The sequence below is a fragment of the Martes martes genome (assembly GCF_963455335.1).
Source record: "Martes martes genome assembly, chromosome: 3".
NCBI lineage: Eukaryota > Metazoa > Chordata > Mammalia > Carnivora > Mustelidae > Martes > Martes martes.
In genome coordinates this window covers 176924838-176944467 of record NC_137890.1, presented here as the reverse complement: position 1 = coordinate 176944467, position 19630 = coordinate 176924838, and the positions used below count along the sequence as shown (strand labels likewise).

The 19630-nt window shown below is 42.6% G+C and overlaps 1 protein-coding gene across 1 annotated transcript; it reads right to left on the bottom strand.

The window, feature by feature from the left end:
* Positions 1–3981: 3981 nt before the first annotated feature.
* Positions 3982–19330, bottom strand: LOC308340316 (uncharacterized protein C2orf80; the record flags this gene model as incomplete). Its single annotated transcript, XM_080799448.1, has 7 exons — positions 3982–4121; positions 4421–4508; positions 12868–12939; positions 13368–13455; positions 14969–15051; positions 17251–17332; positions 19290–19330. 7 exons carry the CDS (start codon positions 19328–19330, stop codon positions 3982–3984), a joined length of 594 nt encoding a protein of 197 aa, XP_080655574.1.
* Between the last annotated feature and the right edge of the window lie 300 nt (positions 19331–19630).

Below are 19630 nucleotides of genomic sequence, written 5' to 3'. Positions count from 1 at the left end.
ATGTCAACAGGTTAGGCTATAGTTAACTAGTTGTCACTAAGGGCAGGCCTTTTAAGAACAGAATTCTCTGGTGTATTTAAAAATGATTCCTCCCCCACCTTCCACTTCCACGCCTACCCTCACTGCTGGAAAAGTGAAAGGAATTTTCTCCAATATTTACTGTGAGGACCTGGCAGAGCTCCTGCAGGTAAATCTCACAAAATTGTGGGTATCCTGCTAGGACGGGGTCCCCCTGGAGTCTGGAGTATTTAACCCTCTGAGATGTCTGCACTGAGGTTCCTGTGATTTGCCAATTTCTGTTAAGGGTTTCCTGCCCCAGTACTGTATTCGTGGCAGCTTCCGCTCATGAGCCTGTGCTCTGGAAAACCCTAACTCCCTATATCTGCCTGTCTCTCCAACCTTGGGGAACAGAGGTTTGCCTTTTGACCCCTGTCTTACAGATCCAAGAAGAGTTGTTTTCTCACCCTGTTCGGCTTTTTACTTGCTAGGATGAGTGGCAGTTTCTAAATTCTTTGCCCATGGAACTGGAAACCAGAATCTCTCAAATTGCTCTCTCTCTGTGTCTTGTTCCAGTCCATGATACTGTGACTTTGTCAGGAGGGTAGTCAAGGGAACACTTGTATTATTGTTAGCCACGGTCCTAGTTCTTTTCTAAGCTGTTCCATATAGGTTAGCTCATTTGGTCCTTGTAACAACCTTATGAGATAGGTACTGTTAGAATCTTTTCTTTATAGGTGAGAAACGGAAGCAGAGAGATTCACTTAACAATTCATGATAGTTATTAAATGGGAGAACCAAGAGTTAACTCTGGGCTGTGTGACTCCCAAGTCTGCACTCTTTATTATCAGGGTATCTGTTTTCTAGCTCTTTGGTATGGCCCTGTCCATTTGGAATCCATTTCCTGGTAATGTGCTCAGGATCAACACTTTCCTAGGATATGGTGTTGCCCATATTCATTTTGACTAATAAATGGATTACTAGTATCAGTACAGTACAAAAGAAATCCTGAAAACTATTTCACCAAATGCCTGGATTATTAAAAAAAAAAAAATTCTCCCTTTTCCTTACTTGATGAAGCAATTCTGTGGCTGGAAATAAATAAAAAATTCTGAATGAGGCATTGTTTTATCTTGAGGTTGAAAAAAGTTGTTTACCAGCTAAAAGATGTGATACAATATCCATAAAACATATGGGTAAGGAAAAGACTCAGAAGTTGAAATACATAAAATGAAAAACTTTTTCAAGCGATAAACTGTGAAAGCATATTTTCCATACTTTTTTTTTTAAGATTTTATTTATTTATTTGACAGACAGAGATCACAAGCAGGCAGAGAGGCAGGCAGAGAGAGAGGAGGAAGCAGGCTCACCGCCAAGGAGAGAGCCCGATGCGGGGCTTGATCCCAGGACCCTGAGACCATGACCTGAGCCGAAGGCAGAGGCTTAACCCACTGAGCCACCCAGGTGCCCCTCCATACTTTTAAAAAAAGGATTTATTTAGGTGCACCTGGGTGGTTCAGTCTGGTAAGCATCTCCTTCAGTTCAGGTCATGATCCCAGGGTCCTGAGGTGGAACCGTGTGTGGAGCTCCCTGCTCGGTGGGGAGTCTGCTTCTCCCTCTCCCTTTGTTCCTCTGCCTCTCTACCTGGTTGTGCTTGTTCTCTCTTTCTCTCTAATAAATAAATAAAATCGTTACAAAATAAATATAAGATATAAGATTTATTTATTTTAGAGAAAGAACAAGTGTGAGTGTGCAAGTGGGGGGAGGGGCAGAGGAAGAAAATCTTCAAGCAGGCTCCCCACTGAGCGTGGAGCCCCATATGGAGCTTGATCTCATGACCCATGAGATCACGACCTGAGCCTAAACCAAGAGTTGGATGCTTAACCAACTGAGCCACCCAAGCACCCCTTTTCCATACACTTAATTAAAATATTTTTCATTACTTTCTAACAAATCAGTAGGACACATGTACATATGTACATGTACAGCAAATATTTGAAGATCCCAAGAGATATTAACAGTGATACAGGGTTGTGGGGAAGGGGGAATTCTTTTGTTTTTCAGTTTATATTTCCTGTATTGTTTGACATTTTTACCATAAACATGTATTACTATCATAATGTTTTAAGCTAATTTAAAAAAAATACATGACTCAGAAGTTGGAAAAGATGCTAAAGCACACGAATGATAAAGAATGAACAAAAATCATAGATGTGTTTTCTGCTGTTTGGTTTTCAAGAAGAGGACTTTATGGGAAGGGTTCATCTCGAGGCCTGTCCCTATTGCAAAATAGACATTTATTCTTTGGACAGCCTAGGCTTACAGGCATTGATTAGCCTATAGAAATGGCCGGTCCCTAGAAACGAACTTCTCAATCAGTTTAGACAGAGCCCAGTGCTTTGAGAGCCCTAAGGACCATGTAGTTACTGCCAATTCACTTACCAACCATAATAACTGAACAGCCACTGCTCGCAAAGCACTTTATATACATGTGGGAAATAATAAAGAAATAAAAGACCTGCTTCCATCAAGAAGCCAACAATCTTCAATGGTTATGGAAGAAAATATACAGCAAATGGAATTATATTTTCAAAACAAACAGACCAATGAGTCATCTTGAGAGCTGGACTTTCAGTACGTAGGATGCACAGATGGGTCTTCCTTTTTTTTTTTTTTTAAGATGTTTTTTATGTATTTGACAGAGAAAGACAGAGATCACAAGTAGGCAGAGAGGCAGGCAGAGAGAGAGGGGGAAGCAGGCTCCCCGGTGAGCAGAGAGCCCGATGCGGGACTCGATCCCAGGACCCTGAGATCATGACCTAAGCTGGAGGCCGAGGCTTAACCCACCAAGCCACTCACGGGCCCTGACAATATAGTAAAGATTTTCTGATAGTGGTGTTGTTATGTTACTAGAATAACACTTATTAAAACCCAAATGTGACAAACGAATTCAGGTTGTTCCTAAAGCATTTGCTATGATAAGGTTACATTGCTCACCAGTTGACTGTTTGCCTCTAAAACCTGAATGAATCCTGGGCTTTACATGGTCCAGTCTATTCAGAGATTCACATTAAAAAAATGCACAGTACAGCAACCAAACTAGATAGTAACAAATTTTGATTTTCACTTGCGTTTAACTTTGACTTGTGTTTCTTAAAGTAAGAGCAATCCATAACCCAGTAGCAAGTTTCAAAATTCCCTTTTCCCTTTTCTACCTTACAACCCTGCAGCTGGTCCACAGTCTCTGATTCAACAAAGTTCTAAAATACCCCAGCTGGCCAGCTCTACCACTAATCTGGTTCTCCCTCCTCTCAGCTTGTATTGTGTTCACTAACTTGGTCTCCTGACATCTCTTTAAATTTCCTTTTCATTTTGCACATTAAAGTAGAGAGTCCAGGGCTGGAAGGGCCAAGAACTCTCCTGCCTTTCTCCTTTGTCTCCAGCCCTGGGCATCCCTAGCCATTCTCTGAATTCTGCAGCACAAACGTGCCAGGAATAAGATGGCCAGGGCGGCAGCAGCAGAGACACAAGCAGGCAAGGATAAAATTTCATTATTGAGAAAGGGACTGCGAAGAGAAACCTTTAGGACACAGACATTCATGTAAATCTCCTTGACACACTTACTTGAATCAAAGAATAACACCTGATTAACTGATGCATAGAACGTCTCAGAGGCTAAAAGATAATCATGGTTCGCATTTATTTAGCGTTTACTCTGCACCGAGCCCTCACCTAATCTCTTAAAAAGCATAATCCCAGGTATTCATCCTGACAACCTGGAGAGGAAGTACCTTTATGTTACCCACTTTGTAGAGCAGGAAACTAAGGCACAGAGAAGTGACACAGCCTGGCCTGAAGTCACACAGCTGGGATGCAGTGGCTTTATTTGGATTCAGATCCACAGCGTCGAACTCCAAAGGCTAGACTTTTAACCACAATATCAGTAAAGTATTCCCCAAACTCTTGGTATCAGTTTGGTCCAATTTACATTTTTAGACCTACTTTGTTCCTTGGCTGGGTGTCCAAAGATACATTTTTTGATGATTTCCACGCTGTGACATTCGCTTCCCTTGCAGGGCGGCTGGTGGCATTTTTATTTGTCGCTCCCCTTCTTAACTTGACACCTGGAGACACATGTGGTAACCGTGAGCATATAAAAAACCTTTTTTTAAATGAGCCCCCCCCCGCCCACAGTTTTAGATCCTTCCCTTCTAGAATGCCTTGCTCCATCACTAAAGGGTCTGAGAAGTAAGACGTCTCTGGTCCCTATATTGAAGGGAAATTAAGTCATGAATCCTTCTGGTTTGTTTTTCTTTTATTCAGCCAGCCAGAGAGATATTATGGCCGTAACAACTTTGACCTTACTTTCTGAGTTTAATTCTTAGTTAAATTTCCCTAAGCAGGTGGAAGTAAAGAGGCTCACTCTGTTTGCGGGCATATTCTGCTGCATGGGGCGCTGTTAACATGGCAAAGGGATGCAGGGAGAGGCGGAGAGGTGGCGCTCGGGGAACCTGAAAGGAAAACAGTCCTATTTGTAACAGCTGCACATGCTCTGTGCAGTTAACTGCTGCTACTTACAGCACTTGGTCGGTTGAACAAACCCATGGTCCTTAACACCAAGCACCTGCCGGAAAGACACACGTTTCACACGGCACGCACATTCATATTCTGTCTTTTGCTCCCACTCTTGGTCCCCTTTGCCCAAAATGCCCTTTCACTCACTGTTGCTCTCCATAGTGTTGTCTTATACCTGGGATAACCATTTGTTCCTTTTTTGCCCAGAGGCTCCTACTTTTCCTTTGACATGTAGCTCAAATATCCTCTTTTCTGAGAAACCTGCCCCGTGTCTCCCCACGCCTCCCCCCCTGCTCTCTTATGCTGGTACCCGGAAGCCCCACCTTACCTCAAGGCAGAATTACAGATTCACTCATCTGGGGACTCAAAGCATGCGCTTACATAGAGCAACTCCAGTGTGCTGTGGTTAGTTATAACCCACTGTCTGCCGCACTGGAAATTTCTTCAAGGTTAGGACTGTCTCTTCACTCATGCCTTCCTTCGACAAGTTCTCAGTGAACACCTTCTGTGGGCCACCCCTGTGTCAGGAGCTGTGGTCACTCAGACAGACAAGGTTCCTGCCCTTCTGGAGCCGAGTGAGGAAAAGCAAATGATAAATCATGCATTGTGGTAAGTTTAATAAAAGAAGATGGTGTGCGCGCAAGTGCCTGGCTAGCTACCACTGCACACAGTCAGAGAAAGCCTCTAGAAAGAAGCAGTGCATCCGCTGAGATTTCCAGAATGAGCAGCCGCCGGTTAGGGGAAGAGCTGGAGAGGAGTGCTCCAGACAGAGGGAACGAGAAGGTCTTTTTGGAATAACCTGTGTTTCCAGACATAGAAAGGAAGCTAGGGTGGCGAGAGCAGAATGAGAAAGGGGAAATTATAGATGGGCTGAGAGGGAGGTGGGGGCCAGATCATCTGAGTCCTTGTTGGAGCTCTACGTTATTCCAGGACTCAGTGGAAGCCATTGCAATATTTTTTTTAAAGATTTTTATTCATCTATTTGACAGACCGAGATCACAAGTAATCAGAGAGGCAGGCAGAGAGAGAGAGAGAGAGGAGGAAGCAGGCTCCCTGCTGAGCAGAGAGCCCAATGCGGGGCTCGATCCCAGGACCCTGGGATCATGACCTGAGCCAAAGGCAGAGGCTTTAACCCACTGAGCCACCCAGGCGCCCCAGCCATTGCAATATTTTTAAGCTGTAGTGTGATAAGGTCTGATATAGGTTCTTAAAAGATTGCTCTGGCTGCTCTGTAGAGAATGGGTTGGAGTGTGGAAGGAGCTCAGTTAGCTAATTGAACCTTCTCATTAGAGAGTGCCTAGTACATAGGAGGGCCTCAGGTGTCATTGACTACTTGAATGACTACCATCCTAGTCAAGCAATAGTGGTTAACTGCATAGACTTTAGTGTCAAACAGGCTGTATGTGAGTACAGGCTGCACCATCTATCTATAAGATGTGTGACCTTGGGCATGTCACCTAACTCCTCTGTGCCTGTTTCTTCAAGTGATAATAATAATAATAATACTGGTAATGACCTTATATGGTTGTGGTAGGAATTAAAGTTAGCATATGTAATATGCTTAGAATAGTGGTTGGCACATAGTACAATATATTGCCTTTAAAATTAATGATAATAATAATTTTTTGATAATAATAATTATTGATATTTGTCATCATCATCACCATCATCATCATCTTCATCCCTGCCTCACCTCTCTCTCTTGTGTAGAACGACCCATGGAACAACTTGGGCACCATTTCCTTTACATGATCCTGCTTGGAAATAACTAATCAGATAACTAATAACAAATGACTAATCAGAGCCAGGAGGCCTGAAGTAATTAGCATCCCTTTCAAGATCAATCGTTTTCTGCTTTCTCACTGAGAGAGATTCAAGCTTTATATTTACAGATGCTCTGGTTCCTTATCTCCTGGGGAAGATAGAACCCGATGATTTCAAAGGTCACATCCAGCTCAAATATTCTGTGAGTCCTAATAATTTGATGGCTCATGCAAGAAGTTCCTATAGCTTCCCTTGTGGTTTATATGATATAGTATTCTCAAAGTAGGATGAAAATAAAATCCTAAACCTAGAGTTGATCATACGTTCTTTTTTTACTTTAAAGCTACTTACTAATACCATCATTTTGTCAATAGAGATTATTACAATTGTTATTTCTTGATTCATATTCATATTAAGTGCCAAATTATGTCCAAAGCCATTCAACAAAAATTTCTTCTAACCGGAGGTGGGAAGAGAGAGAGAAGACGGCGGGGATGTGTCATATAGGAACTTGCACAAGAAATGATCTGGGTACATCATTGAAGGATGAAGGTATAGATTTCTTTTTCTATTTGAGAGAGCATGAATGGGGAGAGGGACAGAGGGAGAGGAAGAAGCAGACTCCTTGCTGAGCAAGGAGCCTGATTCAGGCAGGGCTTAATCCCAGGACCTGAGCTGAAAGCAGATGCTTAACCAATGGAGCCCCCCAGGCACCCCAAGGCATGAAGAGCATAGCCAGTAATTTTTATCTGCCTTTCAGCCCGAGCAGTAACTTATTAAACTTATTAAAATGTCATTTGGTATCACTGAGACAGAAGGTGGAGAATTTCAGATTCTCCACCAATGTCAAAGCAATTGAACATATGCTCACGACAATCCTATTTTCCAAAGCAAAAGCAGGGCACGTGGTCTGGAAAGACAGCTTGTACTGTCCAAGAAGTTTTTCAAATGTGGCTGGGATGGTGCCACATCATATTGTCTAAACATGTTAATGTTTGTGAAGAGAGAGGGCAAATTTCAAACAGGAAGAGTACTGGCAAACCTAGGAATTGATTGATTATATCCTGTAGCAGCTTTTTTAAAAAAATTGAGGCTCTGTGGAAATTAAAAAAAGGAGAAGAAGAAGAAGAAGAAGAAGAAGAAGAAGAAGAAGAAGAAGAAGAAGAAGAAGAAGAAGACAGACTCAACAACGACAAAAATGGACAGAAGACTTTAGCAGGCACTTCACAGAAGAAGAACATAGAAATAGTTTTTCATGGTAATCAGAGGAATGTGATGAAGACTGTGGCCACCTAGCAGACTGACAAACTTAAGAAGCCTGAAAGTAGCAGGTGTTGGTAGCAGGTAGATAAGCTCATGGCAAGCGGAAGTGTACATTGGTGCGGCCATTTTGGAAAACGGTTTGGCTTTATGGAGAATTGGAGATGCACAGGTGTCTGACGGCGCGGGCGTGGCATCTCTGACGTAATGATGGCGCAGTTTCACGCCTCGGCCGCACAGAAACTCTTTTACTGGGCATGAAGAGACATACAACAGAAATCATCCAGATGTCGAAAACGGAAGAATATATAAAGACATTGTGGTGTACTCTTACAGTGGAACGCTACCTAGAGGGAAAATAAACTATATTAACCACAAGGATGAATGTGTGCAACGTAGTGTTGAATGACAAAAGAAAGCCATGGAGTAAAACGTTTGCTTCATTTGTAAAGATTGCCGTTTATGTTACTTGTCTCAAGTTCAAAGAACATGCAAAACTGAACAGTATGTTGGTGAGACATGCGTATGTGGTAAAGCTGGAAAAAAAGACAAGGAAATGATAAACCCGTGATTGCGGATAGTATAAATATGAGGCAGCAGGGAGGGGAGAGGTTGGAGAGGATGCACAGAGAGGTCCCAAACTGTTGATACTGTTCCATTTCATCCCTTTGGTGGATTTGTTGTTTGCTTGGTTTTGTACCTTAAACATATATTGTAAGTATTCATTGGGACAGAATGGATTTCGAAAGCATGGTTTTCCATCTCCCATCATGAAGATCTGCCAATACTGAACTTTTGTTTCAACCTAATGGGTCCCTCTCCTTATCATGAAAATCCTTTTTTCATTTCTCTACCCTTCAGGCTCGGTCAGCCTCCACCAAGAAGAGAAGACACTTGGCAGCTTATTGTAGTAAGTGCCTGGAGACCAGGGCTGTGGGGGGTGTGAGGGGGGAAGATGAGCCTGCTTCAGGGAGACCCGGCTGCTGTCAGTGGGCTCCTGTGCATGGGAGACGGGCGTGGGGGTGGGTTTGGAAATACTGTCACTGATGTCGAAGCCTCGCCACCCCAGGCCAGCATCAGGCACCTGATACATGTGGTCTCACTGAATGATCAGAAGGACCTAGTACAGTTTGCTAAGTGTAATCATGCGTACTTACACATAGGGAAATTGGGAACCAGACAAGTTAAATAACTTATCCAAGGCCACACAGCTAGCAAGTGGTGGAGCTGGGACCGGACATTAATCTGTCTGCTTCTGAAGAGCCTGCCTTGGAGTTGGGATGGAGTTAGATGATGGCCAGTCGGACTTTGGGGTGTGGCTGCAGGAGGAGAGAAGGAGCAGAGCTTCTGACGGTCTCCAGCCACTTCTCTGTTGTCTTTCTCCTCTCTCGGTTACACTAACTTTTACGCTTTCTGCCTCCCTTTCCCTTTTTCCTCTTTGACAAATGGAACTGAAGAATATTTTTATTGCTTGCTTGCCGTGTTGAGGGCAGATTTATGCTCTTTTTCTTCAGCTATTTTATATTTATTTGAAGCGAATTGTAAACACCGTCTTTCGTGTGAGACTCTTGGTTGATTTTTTTTTTTTTTTTTCCTAGAGGTCCAGGGTCCTGAGCAGAAAAACGCCTCATCAAATAATAGCTCCCTATCAGGCATAGAACCTTTGGGTAATAGAATTAGTGAGCAACACTGGGCCCATGATCCCTTTCTGTCACCAGGTGGCAGCAAATACTCCCTTTGAAAGCCATCAAGCCTATGCACAACCCGTATTATATCGTGTAGCCAATTCCAGCGGCCGGAACTTCTCCATAATCTAATTAGTATTCTACAGGGCTTTAAGCTGTTGCTTGGAGAGGATTTTAGCTGTTGCTTAGGAGACATTTTCTCCAAAGAAATCAAAGTTCATTCAGATATATGCAGCAATTAGAGAAGAATCTTTGTCAATAACATCTTTTGAACAACCTCATTTTCTGGTTAAAACAGTTTTTTGAAATTATCTTAAACCTCAAAAGACTGTTTTAAAATAGCTCTTACAATTTAGTCTTTGAAAGGCTACATTTCCATTGAGAGGTTCTACTAATTTCTTGTCTAAGATGTGGAGGAGGTCCCTGAATTGAGCAGATGCTTTGCTTCAATAGAAAGGCCTGGGCTGGCGTTCTTGAAGACTCATGAGGTCCACACGGGTAGATGATGCTTAGGCTCTTGCATTTGTAGTTCAAATGGTATTGTACCCTTTGTGATAATTCGGTGTCTAAAATAGGCAGAGCTTATATTATGTTGGTGATATATAAGGACACTTGATGAGCAATTTAAGTATTATTTTTTTTAAAAGATTTTATTTATTTATTTGACAGAGAGAGATCATAAGTGGGCAGAGAGAGAGGCAAAGAGAGAGGGGGAAGCAGGCTTTCCGCTGAGCAGAGAGCCCGATGCGGGGCTCGATCCCAGGACTCTGAGATCATGACCTGAGCTGAAGGCAGAGGTTTTAACCCACTGAGCCACCCAGGCGCCTGAGCAATTTAATTATTTAAGGCAGTGGTTCTCAACCAGCTGTGATTTTGCTTCTTAAGGGACATTTGGCAAAGTCGAGAGACATTTTTGGTTGTCACACTGCGGGGGAAGCTATTGGCATCTAAAGGGCAGAGGCCAGTGATGTTGCTAAACATTCCACAAAGCCCAGGACAGCGCCTGGCTCCACCCCCACACACAACCAAAGAATTATCTGGACTGGGGCACCCGGGTGGCTCAGTGGGTTAAGGCCTCTGCCTTCGGCTCAGGTCATGATCCCAGGGTCCTGGGATCGAGCCCCGCATCGGGCTCTCTCCTCGGCGGGAAGCCTGCTTCTTCTCTCTCTCTCTGCCTGCCTCTCTGCCTACTTGTGATCTCTGTCTGTCAAATAAATAAAAATCTTAAAAAAAAAAAAGAATTATCTGGACTGAAATGCTGAAAAAAACCTTGATTTATGGGAATATAGAGGAAATCAGATATTCAAATCCCAAGTACCAGAACTTTAACTATAACTTTAACTGTTTTGATGTTACCATGTGCCAACCACGAAGCACTATACTGGTACTAATTCACCTCATTTCCCACAACAATCCCATTTTCTGGTGTTTGTTTTTATGATGAAATCAAGGGTGGGGGAATTTAGAAGACTTGCTCAGGATTCCCCTGCTCAGAGTTGGTTCGAAGCCAGGCAGCCTGCCTTCAGAAACCTCATGTTGAACCCTTACCCCATGCTGCCTTCCAGATACAAATCAGTAAATAAGCTGATGGTCATGTCCTATAACAATACACGAACGTAGGTGTTTGAAGGAAAGCTCCCTCCATGACCATATTATCTACTTCCCTTTGGAGCTGGTCATCATGTAGTCCGTGTGCACATCTGGGCTTTTGGTTTTGGTCACTGATGTGGGAATAGAGACTGTGCATAACCAAACAGGGAATGTGCTAAATAAAGTCTCTTTACTGGATAAGTGAAAGACTGATGGATAGATAGAAACTGGCCAGCCCACTTCTAAACAGCATGGCTTCCTCTAATGGTCCTTTAAAATGAACTTAGCTACTTGGTGACATGGCCTGAGCTACTTGGACACCCGTGTTTGCAAACCTCCTTGATTGAGAACCCAACCAAGACTTGAAGTGTTCATAGGGCCACCCCCCCCACCCCCGACCATGATGTGATTTTCCATATTTGCCCTTTGACCAGGTAAGTTCAGGCCAACCAGTCAGTGCCAGATGCCTGCCCTACTCATTGCCAGGCACCAGAAGATGTGGAAAAACACAATGGCTGAACCAGAAGGGGTTGGGCTGAAATATTTCTGTGTATATGTTGGGGGGGGGGAGGGTTGTGGGAAGGTGGAAAGAGGGCAGTCTGGAAGGGAGAAAACTGCAGAAAAAACCAGCAGGAATGAAGCATTATGGTTTGCTTGCTATCTAAGGAACTAAAAGATCTGGGCTTTCTTTAAAAGCCAAGGGCAGCTTGGTATCCGAGGAGCGCTGGGCCTGCGGTGGCTTATATCTCAGCTAAGGCAGAATGTCAGCTCCAGCATAAGATAGAAGACCCAGTAGAAAAGTTACCTTGTCTGACTTGCTGTACCTATAACTATAACTGTACCTATAACTATATTTTAGTACCTATAACTATATTGAATGCATGAATAAGGTTGAAACTAGGATGATCTGAGGAAAGGTGCTGATGTCCTCTCTGTTTAAGGGACCTTGAGTCTCAGGACGAGAGCCAGCTTGCATAAGCATTATGGTGATGAGACAGTTGGATTCAAAGTTTCAACACTTCTTGTAAATGCCTGACTCTTAACCTTGACCTGGTGACCCCTTGATTTTATATGACCCCGCTGGTCACTATATGGTCTATGGGTAAAAGAACAAGGGGGGCAGGCATTTCTGTGGTCATAGCCCTGCCCCTGCTCTGGCCTTCCTGCCAAGTTGTGGTAGGACATCGAAAGTGAAAGTGTGAGCAGAAGGCTGGGTATGAGGGTATGGATTCTCTCTCTTTCCCCCCTGCACACCACTCCTGCTCTACCCCACTTTCCTCTTCCCTTTTCTAGAGGTACCTAAAGGTAAACTGATTGGAAGTTCACCTCTAAATACCAGCCTGTATTTAATGTTTACCTAATATGCGTAAGTCCATAAATAGCAAAACTGAGCTGGCTGTAAAGATCATTCAGAATACTAAATAAAAAAATTTTTTTTAGATCAGTATATGGAAACTCAAAGAGGGAAAAGGACCTAGGGCTCGGTGGAACTCATGTCATTGGACGTCTGATAGTTGCTGCTTCTACTGCTGTGATTTAAGGGATTGTCACGGGAAGGAGAAGGGTGGCAGCAGTGAACTACAGAATTTGTCGCGAGATTGACCCTTGCAGATTTTGTCCTAGTGCTAAATGTTCTAGTGCATCATGCAAGAGGAGCGCTTGGACTTGCCAAACCTACATTACAAAATGTGTTAAGTGAGAAACTCTGTCCACCAGAAACAGAGGCAGAATCTAGACTCTAAGCCTGGTGCCCTATTTGCTGTCCCTACTCAGCCTTACACAAAATATGGTTGTTATTCCTACCACTGCCCTCACGTAAGGAAATCCTTTTACAAAGATTTGTTATCCGAGTGAGATAGGGCTACACCTGGTTTTGTATATTTTGATTAAAAAACTGTTGCTTCATGCAGTTGAAAATGTTAAAAATACATTATAAATTTATAAAATACATTTTCTCTAAAAATTCCTTTTATTGATAGTCTCGGATCACCCCTACCTTTGTAGCCCTAGAATTGGTAGAAGAATCAGCTCCGTACATTTTAAAGACTTCCTCAATTGGGATACTGTTCTGTTAAAACAAACAAACAAACAAACAAACAAACAAAAAAACAATAGCACTAACAAATGCATTATCATATCATGGTTTTTCTTACATTACAAAATGAAGTAATTATAGCTCTGGTATGTCTAGTATCATGCCTGGATAGCATGGACACTAAATAAATAACTTCTGAACAAATGGATAAATCAGAGTCTCTAGTATCTAATTATGTATGTCTTTCATTCTGGTTTTTTGCCTTTTAAATAAATGTTTTCACAGTACCATATAGAAGTCAAAGACTTTTTATTATATCTTAAAAACTGAAACATTTAATATTAGTAAATACTAAGCATTTTGAAAGATCAGTTGAAAAATAAAATAAATATGCATTCATATAAAAATGCACATAATAAATATAAAATCTCCGTTTATGCAAATAGTGTCCTTTTCCTTACCATTAGGATTCCAGCATAAGATGATAAAATCATTGCTTCTCTTTCTTTCCGGTTTGGATATACAGGTCTGTCATGAAATGGCATTTTCCTAAGGGGGAATATCAATAGATAACAGCAGAAGGTTTACTTTTGTTCTTTTTGACACCTGGTAAGCTTATGATAATAATAATAATCCATCATTAATCTCCAGTGGGCCATGTGTTGTGCACTTGTTTACAAACCTGAGGTGTTTAGTCTGACATCGGTAAAGTACATACTTTGTATTCTGAATCTTCCAGCAATGGGGATGAATTTGCCTTCATCTATCCATCTTTTCACAGCTCTGGAACACTGACCACTATGGTGGACAGTCCTGGTTTTGCCAACTTGTATCCTCCTCCCCTTCTTGTGGCAGAGCTCTCGCTTCCTGCTGGGGGGAACTGCTTTACCCACTGTAAGCTCATCTGCTCCTAAGGGAAGCCAAGAACACCCCTAGAGTCCAAGGGTGGAAAACACACAGTGGACTAAGCTAGTCAGAGTCCTCTATTCCCCCCACCTCCACCTCTGGACAAGTTAGGGGCCCGGGCACAATGAAGACACAATTCTGTGATTTTTTTTTTTTCTTAATCTATTCTCCTATGGACTGAGTATTGTGATCAAATGGGCTAAAATTAAGAATAATGTCCATCATTGTGTGGCTCAATTGGTTAAGCATCTGGCCCCTGATTTCAGCTCAGGTCAGGATCTCAGGGTCCTGAGATAGAGTCCTGAGACTGAGCCCTGCATCGGGCTCTGTGCTGAGTAAGGAGCCTGCTTGGGATTCTCTCTCTCTCTCCCCCTCTTACCCCACTCATGCATGCTCTCTCTCAAAATTAAAAGAAAAAAAATCCACACAGAGGAAATAGTCCAGAAGTAAATCCTGATGACATTATTTGAGTTTTGAATCAAGCCTTGCCTAACGTAGACCTACACCTGGACTTTGCAAATAAAGTTAATAAATCCCTACTCCCCTCCAATTTGGGGGTGTGTTTAAGTCTGTTCAAGCTGGATTTTCTGCTTATTACAACTAAACCTTAATTGATATAGCTATCCGGGACAAAGTATGTGTTCTAAGGAGATGGAACCAAAGAAGGAATTGGCCTCTGAGATGAAGCTATTAAAACCTGGCCTCATTACCAACTGAGTGAGTCTGCCCAGCAGATAATCCTGGAAAGGATTCGAACAGTTGTAGGTCAAATAGCTCAGCTCAGGGATATTTCTAGTTAAATGTTTAAGAAATTGTGTTTGATCGTCCTTTGAAAACGACTGCAGCTTTTGACCATTTTAAAAAAATCATGGCACACGCACAATAAAGCACTTATATATTTAAAATACAACATTATGTGTGAGAAAGATCATTGGACAGAAACCAATCGGCAGAGACACAAACTATGTAAACACGTCTATGTTGACAGCTGTGAGGTTTCTTCAGGTGTCTAGCTGGGGAGGGATACTCACCCTGCAGTGTTTTCAAATCAGAGTGTCTCTGGTGGAAGATGTCAGACAGAAGCTTTCTCTATCGCTACTCATAGTCATACATTAGGAAAAAGAAGAAGAAGAAGAAAAAAACCATTTCAACTCACACTTTTTCCCACTCGAGCCAAGTTAAGTCTTCTGAGTGATCCAGCCATTGCAAAGCGACATTGATGGCCAAATCATAGTGTGCCTGGAAGCAGGAAGCAGAGACAGAAGGGGAGGGGTTTAGACGTTGGCCGGAGCACCCCCTGGACCCAATGACAATGGCATTGCTAAGCCTAGTCTACTATTTTGTCATGTCCACAGTGTGAGGATCATCCACTATGTCCAGTAACCCAACACTTAGATTATTGAGAGATCTTCAGTCATTACGTTTTCCTCTCACTAGGGCCATTTTTAAATTTTTGGTTCATGGTGACAGGAAAAGAAAGGATGGATTCTTGGAAAGAAACTAGGAGTCGGGGCAGTACGTGGGTGGCTCTGTAGGTTAAGTCAGGTCATGATCCCAGGGTTCTGGGATGGAGCCCCATGTCTTGCTCCCTGCTCAGTGGGGAGTCTACTTCTCCTTCTCACTTTGTCCCTTTCCCCCATTCATTCTCTCTCTCAAATAAATAAAATCTTAAATAATAATAAAAAAACCCCCAGGAGTCAGGGAATCTAGATTCAAATCTAGATATTGCCAACAACTCACAGTATATCCTTGGATAAGAAACTGATGTGCTCAGGGCCTCAAAAATGAAGGTGAGGGAAGAGAGCCACGGAGAATGATTTTCAATTCTGTGAGCAGAATGTCAGGAATGTGATTCCAGGAGCACAGGGGAGTCAGGGGGAGATTCGGAGGCTTTTGAGGGGAGCTCCCGGTGGAGCTGGGCTTGAAGGACAGGACGAGGAGAATTTCTATAGATGGAGAAGGACATCCTGGGTGGAGGGGCCAGTGTGAGAAAAGGACTGGAGGTAGACCCAAATGAGTGGTTTGCCGAGAGTCTTGTATACAGTAAAAGCTGAGGACCAATTCAAATGGTCATTCCTATCCTACTGACCATCTTTCTGGTAAATTCTAAGCATATTTACCTTGTCCTTGTCAAAATCCCTTCTCTCCTCTCTATCCCCACCTCCAGAAAAGGGAAGGTTAGTTTTGTCTTGGAGGTTTTAGAAGAGTTCTAAGGTGCTAACATTTTCTGTACAATGTACAGTTGACCCTTGAACACCCAGGGGCTAGAAGCACTGACACCTGCAACCTAAAATCCTTTTATAACTTTTGACTCTCCCAAAACTTAACTACTAACAGCCTGCTGTTCACTAGGAGCCTTACCCATAACATAAACTGTCGATTAATACATAATGTATATGTTATATATGTATTATATATTGCATTCTTAAAATAAAGTAAGCTAGATAAAAAAACATTATTAAGAAAATAATAAGAGAAAATACATTTACAGTACTGTACTGTATTTATAAAAAAAATTCCACATATAAGTGGACCCATACAGTCCAAATCCATGTTTTCAAGGGTCAACTGTACTTATTTCTTTCAATGACTAAACCAAACTAGAGTGTGAACAACAACAAAAAGAACTGTGGTCAGTGGTTGAAACCTAATCCAAAGGTTGGTTCCTGGACCAGCAGCCTTAGCATCACCTGTTTGCTCATCACAAGTGCAAATTCCAGCCCCACCCAAACCTCCCAAATCAAATAAGACCTCATTAAAGCTTGAGAAGCACGTATTTAATTGATTTAGTTTCTCCATTTAACATGTGCAGGGGGAAGCACTTGAGAATCCCAAGGCTGAACTCCCAAGGCTGAGCTCCAGGGAGGTCCAACGGAGGGCGGGGGGGCAGGGAGAGAGCCCTCCTTCTTAGTGCAAGAGGAGTAAACAGGTAAGTATCAAAAAGCTGAGGGTTTCCTAATTTCTTTTGAATTAGATCTTTACATTTCTTCCTTAATGTCTGTGAAGTGAACTTTTATAACCTAACATGAATCTGAGTTTCAACATGAATAATGATGAGGGATTTTAAGATTATTCAATCCTGTGGTTTTCTCCATGAAAGCAAATGGTAAAAAACAAGAGAAAACACTATTATAGTAGAGAACTACAGAAGTCATTTTGTGAACAAATGTTGAACATCACGTATCTAACATTTAACCTTGCACCCTAAGAGAGAAAGAGCAAAGAGCAGAAGTCTCATGACTTTTATTTTCTCATTCTTTTTGCTTTCAGTGTAATGAGTTGAAAAGACTATGTGGAGGGCCCTAGGATGAGAAGATGGAGCAGAGACCTTCTGGGAGGATCGAGATTAGCCTTGTTCATGATCTACGTCAGATCCTTGTTCCGTCCCCTGAACACAAAGAACACAAATGCGACTTGCATCGGCATGCCTTTCTTTACCATATCATCTAGAAAGGTGAGTTGCCTTCTTCCTTTTGGGTCAAATTCATTTTCCCGAAGTCTGATGCCAATATAATCTCCCCTTAAAAGCAAGAAAGCAGCATTGAACCATTGGGAATGAGAGGGGATCTCCGTCTGCAGAAGAGCCTTCTTCCCAGTCCCTCCCTCCTCCGCCAAAATACAAAGTCACTGGTGGTTCTGGTAGCTCAACTGATACTCATTTTTATTTAAATAGCAACCCTGCAATGGTATAGGTTTAAAACATCTAACCACGATGAACTTCAATCATGTTTATCTAAAAATAAATACTCACATGGTCGGTACAGAATTGATAGGAAAGCAGAGGGGGCATGACACGTCCCACACTCGGAAAAGATTTTGCAAAAAACCAAAAGGATTGAGACCCACTGTTTAAAACAAAGATTCCTTTGCTGCCCATGTTAAACTCAGGCAGAATGACCAAAGTTGAAAAATTCCAGCTATATGATGTTCTGTATGGATGTATTCTCTTACCCTAAGGCCTTTCACCCCCATTAGAATGCAAATACCCTGAGGAGGAGTTATGCATAAAAACATACCAGGAAGTCCACTTTATTGTGTCCTGTGCAATCCTTTCCTAGCGGCCCTGGCAGGAGAATAGACAGGGGGCTACCCCAGGGGGAAGTCAGGAAGAGGAAGAGGGATCCGATGAAGAAAAAAGGATTCTGGGTCCCCAGGGTCCATCTGCACAGATCAACCCTTGGACATAAGGCCGGTTCTGTTTTCAAGGTCTTTACTATGCACTTTGGGCAAGCCATTGCCAGGGTGGAGGGGTTGGGGGGTGGGGGAGTCAGTTTGTATCTGTTTCCCAAAAGCTCTTCTGAGTCACTAAAGTAAAATCAATAAAATTCTCAGGTTTTGCTTTCTAATCCCAAGATACTCTATTTAAAGTAGCTTAAATGTATTCTTTGGGTATAAAATAATTCCAATTCTATGTGGAGGAATTGACATTTTCTGATAACATTTTTTTAAACTATTATATCGGCCTCCAAACACATACATGTAAATATGTGTAAAGTCACACATGCTTTATCCCAGCATTTCTTAAGGACTTAGTAAAAAATAATTATCAAAGTAGGCAGAGAAAGTACATTTGATGGGAACTGTGAGAAGGTCTTTGATAAAAAGGACATTATTCTTGCGCCTGTAATGTATAAGAAATAGTCTTTCCCCTGCTTTTTATGTGCTCTGTGATTTTCACCAACCTCTTAAAAAAGTACCAAGTCACAGAAAAGCTACCACAGGGGCGCCTGGGTGGCTCCGGGGGTTAAGGCCTCTGACTTCGGCTCAGGTCATTATCTCAGGGTCCTGGGATTGAGCCCCACATCGGGCTCTCTGCTAAGCGGGGAGCCTGCTTCCTCCTCTCTCTCTGCCTGCCTCTCTGCTTACTTGTAATCTCTGTCTATTAAATAAATAAATAAAATCTTCAAAAAAAAAAAAAAAAAGAAAGAAAGAAAAGCTACCACAGGAGAAAAAATTTTTTTCCAGGGGAAAACTTGACTTCTTGTTTGTTTTTTATTTTGAATTTTTTTTAAAATTTCAGATGCCAAGAAAAAGGAGACAAATTATTTAGTCGGTAAGACTGCCAATCATAGAGGCAGAGGCTGCAATTGAAATGCTGGGCCCCTGGGTACGGTTTGCAGAAATCTCTGCTGTATCTTTTTACCAGCAGGGCCCTTTTAAAGGCATATCCTGACCAGTACAGGCAGCCTGGGCTGGGGGCTCAGCTGTTCGGCTCTAGAATGGGGGTGCCTCCGATATGCATGATCCTGGCAGAAACATCCTCCCAAGAGAGTCAGCGTCCTCTTCGCTCCACATGTGAGGCCTCTCAGGCAGGAGGCAGAGGCTGCATCATCTGGCTTTCTCCTACAGCACAGCAATAGATTCTTCCTCAGCTTTTTACCCACCCCCATCTCTGGCCAATATCCAGACCATCTATGACCTGAAACCCACCAAAGGCCAAGTGTGATAAACAAAAGTTTATTCTCAATCATACTTACAGGAGCTTTTTAATTTCCTTCTTTAGGAGCTTTCTCTCCATGATTAAAATCTTGTCCAGCTGAGCAGGTATCTGTAGCTTACACTGCACCTGATATCCTCGGGGAAGACCCAGCCTCTCTGAGCCTATAAGCTACAGCAGCAAATCAGAGAGAATTTGAGTTAGGGATGCTATCACTCCAAATACCAGTCATGGAGTCCTAGGCTCTGGAAGGGATCTGGGAGCGTGCAGAGCTCAGACCTCTTATCCAGCAGGTGAGACCAGGTGAGAATTAAACCAACTAGGGGAGGGGTGGGAAGGTAGTGCACTGTACCTTGAGTTTGTCTGACATCCCTTATTCTT